At 35.1% G+C, this 14,615-nt stretch overlaps 1 protein-coding gene across 1 annotated transcript in view; it reads left to right on the forward strand.

Moving 5' to 3' along the window:
- Positions 1–13,937, forward strand: part of TBCA (tubulin folding cofactor A) — a 101,278-nt gene extending 87,341 nt beyond the window's left edge. The window contains exons 3-4 of the mRNA XM_008691261.2: positions 11,270–11,356; positions 13,681–13,937. Of these exons, the coding sequence (XP_008689483.1) occupies positions 11,270–11,356; positions 13,681–13,761 (168 nt within the window). The 3' untranslated portion in view covers positions 13,762–13,937. The remainder of the gene's footprint in view (positions 1–11,269; positions 11,357–13,680) is intronic.
- Positions 13,938–14,615: the final 678 nt, after the last annotated feature.

Consider the following 14,615-nt stretch of genomic DNA (forward strand, 5'->3'; position numbering starts at 1 on the left):
ATTATCATTGACTACATATGCAGATGTGAAAGGGGGAAAATTTTTGTTTAAAAATCCTTTCCAGGGGTCCTGGGTGGCTCAGTCATTTAAGCATTCAACATTTGGATTTAGTGCATGTTGTGATCTCATGGCTGGTGGGATTGAGCCCCGCCTCTAGCTCCATGCTCATTGAGGGAAGTCCGCTTAAATATTCTCTCCCTCTGACCCGCCCCACCACTCATGTGCACATGCGCACTCTTTTTCTCTCTCAAATAAAATAAATCTTTAAAAAAATCCTTTCTACACTCAGCCATGTTAAAATTCTCTCTTTTGTCATTGTGGTCATGGTTTATAACATGATTTCTTAAATATCTAGTCAACCTATCACTTTTATTCAAAAATACTATCCCATATCTAATTACAGAACAATAAATCTTCGTTCACTGCTATTGTTAACCTGTAGTGTATACATTTGTCAGTTGCAGTTTTATTTGTCTCATGAAACCTTTCTTTAACCCAACCTACATGTTTTTCTCAATTTCCTTTCCCTAGCTTAGCTATACTGTGGCCAGCCATTCATGTTTTTTATTATATGCAACAAGAGTTGCTTTGCCCAAAACACTGCTTTATTCCTATTTGCCTGGGACTTTAATGTTGGTAATAGTTTCTTTACATATGCTGTGCCCCTCATAGAAGATATCAAGGAAGCCAAGTGCTGTGTTTTGTGGGTTCTTTACTCATCTCCTGTATTTCCTCCTCTTCTGAGCTAAATCCCTTCCTTAACCACTTCTCATTAACATGGCTCTTATCTCATGTGGATCCATTTTGCTCTGGCTTTCATGGATCTTCTGAACACATTTTTGGGGTGCCTGGGTGGCACAGTCAGTTAAGTGTCCAACTCCTGGTTTTGGTTCAGGTCGTGATCTCAGGGTTGTAAGCCCAAGGTCATGAGATCGAGCCCCACATTGGGCTCTGACCTCTGTGGGGAGTCTGCTCGGGATTCTCTCTTGCCCTCTTCCCCCCTCCCCCACACCCTCTCTCTCTCTAATAAATAAACAAATCTTTTTAAAAAAGTAATAACACATTTATTATACTGTCAGTCCCTACCAAACTTCTTACCTATTTGGTTGTCAAAATTGGTCTTTCCTAGATTAGGCCTAATTTTGGTTCTTGTAAATTAAGTAACTAGGCAGAAGACCCTAAGAGGCCAAAATACCAGTCAGCCAAAGAGTTTTTCTGCTGTCCTTTTCTTTTTGGGCTAAACAATATAACATAACCTTCAAATACTGCCCAAATTGATTTTAATCCTCTGCTAATGATATCCCTCTTCTTTTCTACTCTCCTCATCCCAATTAGAGATAGGTACAGAGGATTTTGCCCTCCACCAGTAAAGGTATTCTGGTCTTTTGTTTTTTTTAAACCTAATCTGCCACAGAAATGATTAACAGTGATAATCAAACATAACCCTCTTATTTCACCTGAGGCATGACTCATCTCTTATTTTCCAGAAGTAACATTAAAAAGTCAAATTGGTACAATTTTCCCAATAAGGATTTACAGTTATTACATATAATTGCAGTGTTGTGAAAATTTTCTTTTTGAGAAAGATACACATCTTTTTGTGATTTACTTGAAACAGGAGTTAACATTCACAATTGGATATTTCTTTTTCCTAAAAATGAAGGGGAAATTTTTTTTTTCTCTAAGTATGTAGAAAACAATAGGGAGCTTCAGTTTTTTGGGTTTTTTCACTGTTAATAATTTTTATTTTGTTATATTAGTCACCATACAGTACATCCCCAGTTTTTGATGCAATGTTCCATGATTCATTATTTGCATGTAACACCCAGTGCACCATGCAATATGTGCCCTCCTTAATACCCATCACTGGCCTGTCCCAATCCCCCACCCCCCTCGCCTCTGAAGGCCTCAGTTTGTTTCCCAGAGTCCATAGTCTCTTATGGTTCATTCCCCCTTCTGTTTACCCCCCCTTCATTCTTCCCTTCCTTCTCCTACCGATCTTCCTATTTCTTATGTTCCATAAATGAGTGAAACCATATGATAATTCTCTTTCTCTGCTTGACTTATTTCACTTAGCATTATCTCCTCTAGCCCTGTCCATGTTGCTGCAAATGTTGTGTAATCGTTTTTTCTGATGGCTGAGTAATATTCCATTGTATATATGGACCACATCTTCTTTTTTTTTTTTTTTTTTTTTTTAAAGATTTTATTTATTTATTTGACAGAGATAGAGACAGCCAGCGAGAGAGGAAACACAAGCAGGGGGAGTGGGAGAGGAAGAAGCAGGCTCATAGCGGAGGAGCCTGATGTGGGGCTCGATCCCATAACGCCGGGATCACGCCCTGAGCCGAAGGCAGACGCTTAACCGCTGTGCCACCCAGGCGCCCCTGGACCACATCTTCTTAATCCAGTCATCTGTTGAAGGGCATCTCGGCTCCTTCCACGATTTAGCTATTGTGGACAATGTTGCTATGAACATTGGGGTGCATATGGCCCTTCTCTTCACTACGTCTGTATCTTTGGGGTAAATACCCAGTAGTGCAATTGCTGAATCATAGGGTAGCTCAATTTTTAACTTTTTAAGGGACCTCCACACTGTTTTCCAAAGTGGCTGTACCAACTTGCATTCCCACCAACAGTGTAAGAGGGATCCCCTTTAGGAGCTTCAGTTTAAAAGAGGAATTTTACCAGGTGTCTTTCAAAAGACTGATTCTGTAAGAAACACCATATTTCTTTTATCAATAATAAAAATATTATTTAAAATAACTTGTAGTGGTGCAATATTATTGTATTTTGTTACCTGTACTCAGGTTTATAAATGGTGCTCTATTTATACACTTGTGTTTTGTTACAGATTTACTTTTGTTACAGATTTATAGGAAGTTGCAGTAAATGTTCAGGGAGGTCACATATACCCCTCACTATTCCTCCTACAATGTTAGTATCTTATATAATTATAATTATAGTATCCAGACCATGAAATTGACATTGGTACACCACAGAGCTTATTTATATTTCAGTAGTTACACATGGACTCATTTGTGTGTATCTGTATATATATTGTGTGTTTATATATATAGTCCCATACGATTCTATCACGTGTAGAATGTCTAACTACCATGACAGTCAAGATGGAAAACTATTCCACAGAAAACTGTTTTGTGCTGCGTCTTTGTAGCCCCTGGCTTCTCCACCCCTGAGTTCTTAGCTAATTAATACTCTTTGAAGAATCATACAGTATGTAACCTTTTGAAAGTGACTTTTTCCACTTAGCATAATTCCCTTGAGGTCCACTGAAGTCACTGAGTGTATCAGCTTTATTCCTTATTATTGCTGAGTAGTATTCCATGGTATGGATATATCACAGTGTAACCATTGAAGAACACAAGGATTGTTTCCAGTTTGGGGCTCTTACAGAAAAAACTGCTATGAACATTCATAGACAATTTTTGCATGAACATAAATTTTCATTTTACTGGGATAAAAGCCCAAGAAGTTGCTGTGTTGTATTAGTACATTTTTTGTTTTAAGAGAAACTGCCAAACTCTTTGCCAGAGTGGCTATACTATTTTACATTCCCACCAGTGATGTGTGAATGATTTGATTTCTCTACATCCTCACTAGCCTTTGGTGTTAGCACTATTTTTTATTTGAGCATTTAGCCATTACCTACATGGTAGATGTATAGCGATATCTGATTGTGCTTTTAATTAATGTTGAACATCTTCTCATTTCCTTATTTATGTCTGTATTCCTCTTCAGTGAAATGTCTGTTCATGTCTTCTGCCCCCCCTTTTTAAAGTTTTTTATTTATGTAAGTAATCTCCACACCCAGTGTGGGGCTTGAACTCACGACCCTGAGATCAAGTCACACACTCTTCCAACTGAGCCAGCCAGGTGCCCCTAAGATTTTATTTTTTAAAGTAATCTCTACACCCAACATGGGGCTTGAAATCACAACCCAGAGATAAAGAGTTGCATGCTGTACTGACTGAGCCATCTTCTGTCCACTTTTTAATGGGATTCTTTGTTTTTCCACTTTTGAGTCTTGAGAGTTCTTTGTATATTCTAGATAAATGCCCTTTGATGGATATGTGGTTTGCAAATATTTTTTCTTAGTCTGTAATTTGTCTTTTTAGCATCCTAGTAGGGTCTTTCCCTGAGCAACAGTTTTTAATTTTGAGAACATCTAATTTATGGCTAATACTTCCTTTTGTGAATTATACTTTTGGTCTCAAGTCTAAGGCCTTTGTGCCTAGTTCTAGGTCCCGAAGATTTTATATTTTTTTCTAAAATGTCTGTGGTTTTATGTCTTACATTTAAGGCTTTCATCAGTCTTGAATTAATTTGTATTTAAGGGGTGAGGTTTAGTTTGAGATTCATTGATTCATCTTCTTACCTAGAGGAGCCTCGTTCCTCCAGCAATGTTTGTCGAAAAGGTTATCCTTCCGCCATTGAATTGCTTTTGTACCTTTGTTAAAAACCCATTGGACATATTTGTGTGGGTCTATTTTTGGTTTCTCTCTTTTGATCCATTAACCTGGATGTATTCATTTACCAATACCACATTGTCTTGATTACTGTAGCTATAAAGAAAGCTTTAATTGTGAGAGAGTGAGTTCTCTCATTTTCTTTTTTTTATTGTTTTAGCTATTCTACTTCCTTTGCCTTAACATAAAAATTTTAAAATAATTTTGCCAATGTCTATAAAACATCTTGCTAAGATTTTGATAGGAATTGCATTGAACCTATATGTCAATTTGGGGGCACCTGGGTGGCTCAGTCGGTTAAGCATCTGACTCTTGGTCTCAGCTCAGGTTTTGATCTCACAGTCATGAGTTCAAGCCCCATTATTGGGCTCCACACTGGGCATGGAGCCTGCTTTAAAAAACAAAACAAAACATATGTATCAATTCGGAGAGAATTGATGTCTTTACTATATCAGGTCTTTCCAGTTTATTTAGGTCTGACTTCTTTTGTCAGCATTTTGTAATTTTCAACATACTGATGCTGCATGTTTTGTTAGATTTATACCTGAGTATTTCATTTTCTTTGAAAACGTTGTAAATTGTATTGTTTTTAGTTTTGGGTCCACATACATATTTTGCTATTAGATATGGAAGTGCATTTATTTTTTTGTGTGTTGATCCTATAACCTGTGACCTTGCCGAACTCTCTAGTTTCTAAGAGTTTTTTGTAGATTCCTTTTGGTTTTCTACATAGACAATCATCATTTGTAAATAGAGACAGTATATTTCTTTTCGACCTGTATGTCATTTCTTTTTCTTACCTGATTGTTCTGGCTAAGGCTTACAGTACTGTGTTGAATAAGAGTGGTGAGAGTGGACATCTCACCTATTCCCAATCTTAGGGAGATAGCATTCAGTCTTTTACCATTAAGTATAAAATGTTAGCTGTACATTTTTGGTAAATAGTGTTTTTTAAGTTGAGGAAGTTCTTTATTCCTAGTTTGCTGAGTGTTTCTGTCATGAATGAGTATTTTGGGTTTTGTCACATGCTTTTTCTGTCTCATTTGATAAGACCATATGCATTTTCTTCTTTGGCCTATCGATATTGTGGATTACATGGACTGATTTTTAAATGTTGAACCAGTCTTGTATTATACCTGCTTGATCACTTGATTGTGGTATATAATTCTTTTCATACATTGCTGGATTCAATTTATTAATACTTTGTTGAGGATTTTGCATCTAAGTTTGTGGTCTGCAGTTTTCTCTTTTTATACTGTCTTTGTGTGGTTCTGGTATCAGGTTAATGCTCCACTCATAAAATTAATCAGAACATGTTCCCTGTTCTCTTTCTTGAAGGATTTGTGTAAATTTAGTTTCCATTCTTTAAATATTTGATAAAATTGTCCAATGGAACCATCAAGGCTTGGAGAGTTTTATTTCATGATCTTTTTAATTACACATTCAATTCCTTTCATGATTGTAGAACGGTTCAGGTTATCATTGAGTTTTGGTGCTTTGTAATTTTCAAGGAGTTGGTTAGTTTCTTAAGAACTACATGGTGAATCCATGAGCAGTTTTATATGAACAGTATTATGAACAGTATTATAAAATTGTTCATGGTATTTTTTTTCTTTCAATTGCTAGTATTTTGTTGAGAATTTTTGCATCCATGTTCATCGGGGATATTGGTGTGTAATTTTCCTTTTTAGCGGGGTCTCTGTCTGCATTTGGAATCAAGGTAATGCTGGCATGGTTTTCCACCATTTTAAATCAGTTCTCTATTTGTTTCCTTTAATGCTTTCAAGATCTATGGAGATAAGATCTTTTTTTGTTACTGATAGTAGTGATTTGTGCCTTCTCACTTTGTCAGTCTTAATAGAAATTTATCAGTTTTTTAAAAACTCAGCTCTTTGTTTCATCAATTTTTTTTTCTGTCACTGATTTCTCATCTAATTTTTATTATTCCCTTCTGCTTGTTTTGGGTTTGTTTTGCTCTTCTTTTTCTAGGTTTGTGATGTAAGAACTTAGATTTTTATATTGACATCCTTGCTCTTTCCTACCATAAGCATCTACTGCTGTATATTTCCCTCTCAGCACTGCTTTAACTGAATCCTACATTTGACATGCTATATTTTCATTCTCATTTATCTCTGTATTTCTTTTTCTTTTGAGACTTCCTTATTGACTCATGGGTTATTTACAAGTATGTTGTTTTTCATTATAGTCATACATGCCCTATGTATTATTTCAGTTATTTTATTTAATATTTACATTTGTTGAGATTTTTGTTTGTTTTGTTGTTGTTGTTGTTTGACCTAGGCTATGGTATACTGCAATGAATGTTTCTTTTTTTTTTTTTTTTTAAGATTTATTTATTTGAGAGAGAGCGTGTGTGCACATGTAAGTAGGGGGAGGGGCAGAGGGAGAGAATCTTTCAAGCAGTCTCCACACTGAGCAGGGAGCTCAACATGGGGCTCGACCCACAGCCCATGAGATCATGACCTGAGCTGAAACCAAAAGTCAGACGCTTAATCAACTGAGCCGCCCAGGTCCCCCTGCCATGAAGGTTTCACGGGTGCTTGAAAAGTATTTGTATGTTCCTTTCTTAGGCCTAGTGTTCTATAAATGTCATTTAGATCTTACTGGTTGATGGCATTATTCATTCTTTTATATCTTTGCTGATTTTCTTGGTCTCATACTTCTACCACTTGTACCGGAGTGAGGTATTGAAATCCTCAGCTTGTGTGGTTTTATCTCTCTCCTTTTAGCTTTATCAGTTTTTGTGTTATGTATTTCAAAACTCTCTTGCTTAGTGCATCCACATTTAGGGATCACCATGTTTTTTTCTTGGTAAATTGATCATTTTATTATTATGTAACATTCCTCTTGGTCTCTAATATATTTTTTTACTCTGAAGTCTATCCATTATTAATATAGCCACTCTTTTATTTTTTAAATGTTTGCTTGGTACGTCTTTTTTCATCCTTTTTTTTTTTCAACTCTCTGTTTCATTTTGTTTGAAGTGGGTTTCTTGTAGGCAGCATATATTTGGGTCCAATCTATGAATCTCTGTCTTTGAACTGGTGGATTTAGACCATTTATACTTTAAGTAATTATTGACATCTTAAGGTTTAAGGGCCCAGACTATTTTTTACTCATGGAATTCATTATATATCCTTAGTCATTCAGCAATAACCACAAAACACAAGTCAAATTCCTTCCTTCCATCCTTCCTTTCTTCCTGTCTTCCTTCCATCCATCCTTCAGAGCATCTCACAGTGTGACAACTGAGTCCTGAGAGAAGCGTTTCCAAAATGTAGGCATTTCAAGAGGCCCATGTAGAAACTATTAGGCTTCAAAAGACTTAGCCTCAAGTCTTAAGTTCTAGAAAGCCATTGTCTGCCACATTCTATTGGTCACAGGCCCAACCCAAATGTAGTGTGGGAGGCAGTGATACAAAAGGAGGATCATTGGAGGCCTTCTTAGAGTCTGGCTACCACTATCACTCGTTCATATGCTTGAGTTGAAATCAGAGTCATGGGTTTTAACTCAGACGCTATCAACTAGCTAGTTACTCTGAGACTCAACTTTCTCATTTGTAAATTGAGGAGCCTACAGTAGATGACCACTTTAGGTCCCTTCTGACTCTGATTCTTCATTTGTTTCTCAGTCAGAGTGTCTTTATCTTTTTTCCCCTGCTTTACTGAGGTATAGTTGACAGTCTAAAATTGTGTGTATTTAAGTTGTGCAACTTGATGATTTGATAAATGTATACTTTGTGAAATATTGACCATAACCAGGCTACTTGACAGATCCATCACCTTACATAGTTACCATTTTCTCTCTGTCTCTCTCTCTTCAGATGGATTTCTTAACATGTTTATTAGCATATTACTATTTTACCTCTGTGTAAAAGGAGATTTAACGATTGTTACAGTAATCTCTGAACTACTATAAAGCTCAGTTTGGCAAACTAATGCAGTTACCATTGGTTCCAGAGGCAGCCAATGTCCAATATTTGAGTGCTTGTATATTATTTTAGCTATAGCCAGCCCTGGGTGAATGGATCATTAAAGAAGCTAGAAATCTTATCTCAATTGAGCAGTAGCAAAACAGCTTAACATTGGCCAGATTATTTCACAGAACTCTTCTGCAAAAAAATGAAAATCTGCCAATTAGGGCTTTTCCCTTCTAACTTATATACGTCTGATTATAAAGGTAATTGATCAGATTTTAGTTTGTAATTTATCATTGATACAATTTGAGCCTTGGCTAAGCCTCCCCAGACTTCCATTTTACCTGAATAACTTTCCCCCCAAAAAATCATAACTTGTTTTAAAAACAGTAAGACATGAGTAGAACCACATCTTCTTGTGTTACCTAAGGTTCCTTGTATGTCCCAATCTGTGCCAAGATCCTGACTTAAACTCAGTCTGGTCGTAATCAGCATTAGAATAAACTGAGGATTTATTCAGATATTTTAAACAGAGGCTCCATTCGAGTGACTCCTTCCCAAGGGGAACACTTTGAATGATAATACTCATTTACTTTAGTTCAGGTATTTTGAGGGGTTTCTTTCCTATATAATCACACCTTATATAAGGTCTTTTAAAATTATTCCTGACAGTTGTAATTCACTGTTACGAGGTAAAGTAACAATGGCCTTGATAGAGATGTGGTTTATGGATTCCGCATCGTAGTCATCAGTGTACTACTGTATGCCTTTGGCTGCCAGTGGCATAGTCTTCTTGAAGCTATGTCAAATGTTTATTTTCATGTTTATACTCCTATACTGGAATGGAAGACAGAAACCTTTTATTCATCTTTGCATCCCTTGTGCCTGGCATCCTATAGATACATAGTAAGCTTATTGAATGAATTGGGGCTGGTATATGGGAGAGACTGATATTTGGCACTAGTTACGTCATAGTCCTGTTTTGATAGATAAATGAGGATTCTTGCTCAATAATAATGGGTAGAATAATAATGAATAGAAGTTATTTTGGGCAACATTACTTAAAGTTCATTTCACTGACAATACTAAAGCTTTCAAAAAACTTCTTACACATATACATTTCGACTTATACTTTTGATCTTATTCTTTGTATTCATCTCATCTTGTTTTAATTCCTATAAGCTGTTCTTGAGGGAAGTCCATAAGGAAGAAATATGAATCATGTATCCAGTGAAATGTGCCTATCACTGATTTTTCACATGTATTCATACTAACCAGATAAAGGTGCTTTGTGACAGCGGGAAAAATAATACATTGGGGCACCTGGCTGGCACAGCGGTTAAGCGTCTGCCTTCGGCTCAGGGCGTGATCCCGGCGTTATGGGATCGAGCCCCGCATCAGGCTCCTCCGCTATGAGCCTGCTTCTTCCTCTCCCACTCCCCCTGCTTGTGTTCCCTCTCTCGCTGGCTGTCTCTATCTCTGTCGAATAAATAAATAAAATCTTTAAAAAATAATAATAATACATAAAAACAGTGATTAGCAGTGAGGTAAAGTCATGATCCTGTGTCTAAAGTTTTCAGCCAGTGTCCTGTTAGTAAAAGAGGTTCAACAGTAGGTTTTCACCTGAGAAAATAGACGTGGATAGAGAGCATCCTTGTTTATTACGCTTCTGATTTTTGTTTACAGTGTGAGTTATGACAAAACTATTAGGGAAAGGAAGAAGGAAAAGGACTTACTAAAGTTTCTATTAAAATATAATATGATTACCATTAAGTTATGTCTTTCCTTTTTATTTTATATGAGGTAGGTAATAAAGCTTATTAGTAGAAGTCCGGAATTTGTACCCATTTAACCAAAGGTATTTGACCAAACACTGTTTTTTGGAGATGAATGTTTAAATGATCTTTGTGTCTCTGAGAATAGTTTAAGGATATAAAGCTTCCTACCACTTTAGGAAAAAGACTGATTTGAGGGACATCTGACACTAATTTATTTACCCTCCTACTGATTGGTTTCTCGGTGATTGATTTGATTTTTTCTTTTATGATTTGATATTTTACAGTTCAGCTTTGAATGATGTATTTTAAGTCCAGAAATACTCTCCTGAATAAATATTCTTGGGTTTAATTCTGTTGTGTCTGTCTTCAGGAGGTATAGGCAGAAGTTAGATTCAGAGGGGTGCCAGGTTGGTAATTTGGCTCAAAGTGCATGGGGAGAATAATCTCTCTCCTAAAATGAAGCACAAGGATAAGTAATAACTTTTTATGCATGATAAGCATCAAAAATATGAACCTGCTGGTCTTTGCTTTTCATTTTTCTTTACCTCTGTCTTTCAGTGAGAACCTCCTGCAGTGTGCACACGATGTGATCAATAACTCAATAACTTTTTTCATGCAGTAATTATCTCCATGTGATATTATCTGAACACTGTTTTTCTTTATTACTCAGAAGATGCAGGAGATATTTATATAACCAGCTGATCCCATTTTGGATAAAGGTGCTTTGTGACAGCGGGAAAAATAGTTTATTTTAAATAGGCTTTTTAAATAAATGCTCTATGAAAAGCTTTTCCAGTTAATTTTCACTTAGCATGAGAAGGTGATTACTAAATGATTTAAAACTTGTACTTAGAATATTTTACAGTATGATAGTCATTCTTTCTAACGTCTAATAATCACAATTTAAATTAAAATATTGAACTGCTTTTTAAAAATATTGAACTATTTAACATACCTATAATTTTTTCCTGATTCCTCTAACTCATTTTAAATATTTACAGAGGTGTGAGCTAAACGCGTAAGTTCTGCTATCTCTGCTTGTCTCACAGAGATTTTCATTATAGGCAGAGATCCTGCAAGAGTCCCGGATGATGATCCCAGATTGCCAGCGCAGGTTGGAAGCTGCACATACTGATCTTCTGCAGTTACTAGTAAGTAAATTCTTCTCTGTGTTCTGTTTAAATACTCTTTCCGTCTAATACATGGAAGTCCAGAATCTTAAGTATTCAATGCTGTAAAGTAGTTAGGGACATTTTTTGTTCACTTGCCCTGTGTACCAGTATATTTTAAAGTAATTAATAGAGATTAAATTGTGTTTTAATTAGCCTCCAGTAGAAGGACTATAACCAGCATGTTTATTCCGTTTATTTAAACTTAGTTAAGTATATTTGAGTTATTATGGTAGATATTCAGGGCACTAACATTGTCCAGCAGTATCTTGAAATATTTAGTATTTATACATAAAGATCTTTTTTTGGCACATTAAAGATAAGTAGACTGTTTAAAATTTTAAAAGATCCAAATGTTTCAAGTGAATTTGGGCCCTTATGAAAAGGATCTGGAATTCTTTTAGAATCAAACCTTATTCAGTTTGAGAGGAAAAAACACTTTGTAATATAGGCAATCTTTTCATATTAACTTGGAGCTGGATAACACTGTTATCATACTTCCTAGTATAAATGCCTTGTGATACAGTGGCAGAATCATTTTATAAAAGATTGTAAAAACAAAAGTCCTCTTTTTTTTTTTTTTTAAAGATTTTATTTATTTATTTATTTGACAGAGAGAGACAGCCAGTGAGAGAGGGAACACAAGCAGGGGGAGTGGGAGAGGAAGAAGCAGGCTCCTAGCGGAGAAGCCTGATGTGGGGCTCGATCCCAGAACTCTGGGATCACGCCCTGAGCCGAAGGCAGACGCTTATCGACTGCGCCACCCAGGCGACCCAGTCCTCTTATTTCTTAACAGAGATAACTACATAATACTATATTCAAGCCAGTTGTTTTTGCTGTTTGATGATAATTTGGTGAATTCTAATATTTCCTTTACTAATCTCATTTTATGTTTCTGTTTCTCGAGCTAATATTAACTAGCTGCTAGCTGTCTCATCATTCATAGATGTGCCTTCTGTAACAAAAATCTTGCGAGGCTTTCTCAGGGTGATTGTATGTATTCTTTGAAAAAGAATGACATTCGTTTTCCCACCAAAATAATATTAGGACTAAATCTGTAAGAAAAAACAAAGAGAGATATGTTCACATTTTACTTTAATTTTGACACAGAACTCCATATTTATCTATAGGAACCCTTCAAAGTCAGGATAACTCTCCTTAACAGCCAAAAATAAAGCTGTGGTTTTGAAATAAAAGATAGATGAAAGCAGGAAATAATTACTATATTAAAATACTGAGACAGAAGCACCATTTTTATTTCCTGACAATTTAAATGCTTTTTTCTCTCGTGAATCTAGCAGCTGAAAAAGTAATAGAAATTGCTTGAAAAAAATAATACTGTCTTTGGATGATATATTTATGTGTATGGATGTATTCAACAATATTTCTACCCTCAAAGAGCTTATACTTAGTAACATAGAACAGAGACATGTTTAGATGTAATATAGAGGTTTGCCTATAGTCTGAGTTAAGCAAAGTCTCCTTTTGCTTTAAGTTTTCATATTAAAGAAATACACATATTTTATTCCCTCTGCTCTGTAACTATTTGTACATCTCCAACTTTTATTACCCTGACACAAATAACTGATCATAGCTTTACTTAAGTAAAAATTAAACAAAAGTTCATATGCAGAATAACTTAGATGATATTATTTCATTAGTCTTTTAGCATAATAATATATATTAGAAAGAGCTTTATGTATAAAGTATCAAGGAAGAACTCAGTCTTTAAGTATCAAAAAATAAAAGATGTTAGTATTTTGTTTCCTTGTAGTATGATACATAATACTCATTAATAAGCAGACAGTTTGGTTTTCTAATTCAAAGATTATACTTATCTCTGGTGTGACACCACTAGCCTTCTTTGTCATTGTGGGTAGTTGGGAGGATTATTATGGTCTGAATGTTATCATATATGTAACAATTTTAGTAAAGCATTTTTATTTTTAGGCCATTAATAATCCTTTTCGTATGGTGACCGGTTGACAAAATGAGAATAAGTTTTTTTTTAATTTTTCTGGTGTTTTATTTAGATATTGAATGCTGATAGTCTAGATGACCCCGTTTTTCACACTCTGTGAGAATGCTATACAGTGAAACAACAAAACCTGTTGTTTTTTCTGTTACCTATAAAGAAAGAAGAAAACTGAGAAATCTGTGAAATTGTACAAAATTTAGATGAGGTTTGGAATCCTTTTGTTTTACTTTTTGAGCTCTTTATATTGATGGTTTGTAATATTTGAGTAAATAACAGAGCACTGAAGTTTGAGAAGGAGAAATCTAATTTTTATTATATTTCATTTCAGGAGAGTGAAAAAGACTTGGAAGAAACTGAGGAATATAAGGAAGCACGTTTAGTATTGGATTCAGTGAAGTTAGAAGCCTGAAGTTTTTCTGTACAGGGTGTTTTTTGCATTAAATCCTGGGATCCATTCCACAATTCATTATTTTTGACCACTGCTGTATGTTCAAGTAGTATGAGAATGTGATTCTTTTTATGCAGTTGCATATATTTTTCTTTGCCTAATTTAATGTGTCAAATAAATGAGTTCGTCTAATAAAATTGTTTATTTCGTACTTCACAAAATATTTTTAATTAACCTTTTATCATTAAATCATAGACATTTTTGACAGAAAGTTAAAATCTGTTAGGTTCTCTTTGAAGTCTAGGTATTTTGCTTCATAAGTGTGGATTGAGTTAAAAATGGGATACCTTTACTTTTAGATAAAAATCCAAATTTTGAACAGTTTATTCTGAATAGGGTACGACTTCCTCAAAAGAAAGGAAGAACTTCTCTGTGAATAAGGCCTCACATATTTATCCCTTCACAGTGAAAGTCTAACATTTCCATTACTATTAACTAATGGAAACATGTAAATCTTTTTCCAGAACAATTTATACAAAAAACATCATTGATTTAGATCTTCAAGTAAGATACTTATGAACAAAATTGAATTGTATTTTAAAGGAATAATAATGGTGTACTGGGAAATGTTTAACAGATCTTAAAAATGGAAAGGGAGCCTCTTCCTTCTGTGGTATAAATACTCCTGCTGTGACTAATGTCAAGCTACTAACATGACATCAGTGAACGTAAGATATGAGCCAGCTCCAGCATGCACTGTCCATAGCCAAACCTAGATAATCTTGATTGACTGGAAAAAATTATCATTTTATCACAAAAAATTTTTCAGTATAGTTATAAACCAATTAATTATCTTAATTACCTAATAATTTGAG

Source organism: Ursus maritimus, unplaced genomic scaffold, assembly GCF_017311325.1.
Source record: "Ursus maritimus isolate PB19 unplaced genomic scaffold, ASM1731132v1 scaffold_5, whole genome shotgun sequence".
In the NCBI taxonomy this organism is placed as follows: domain Eukaryota; kingdom Metazoa; phylum Chordata; class Mammalia; order Carnivora; family Ursidae; genus Ursus; species Ursus maritimus.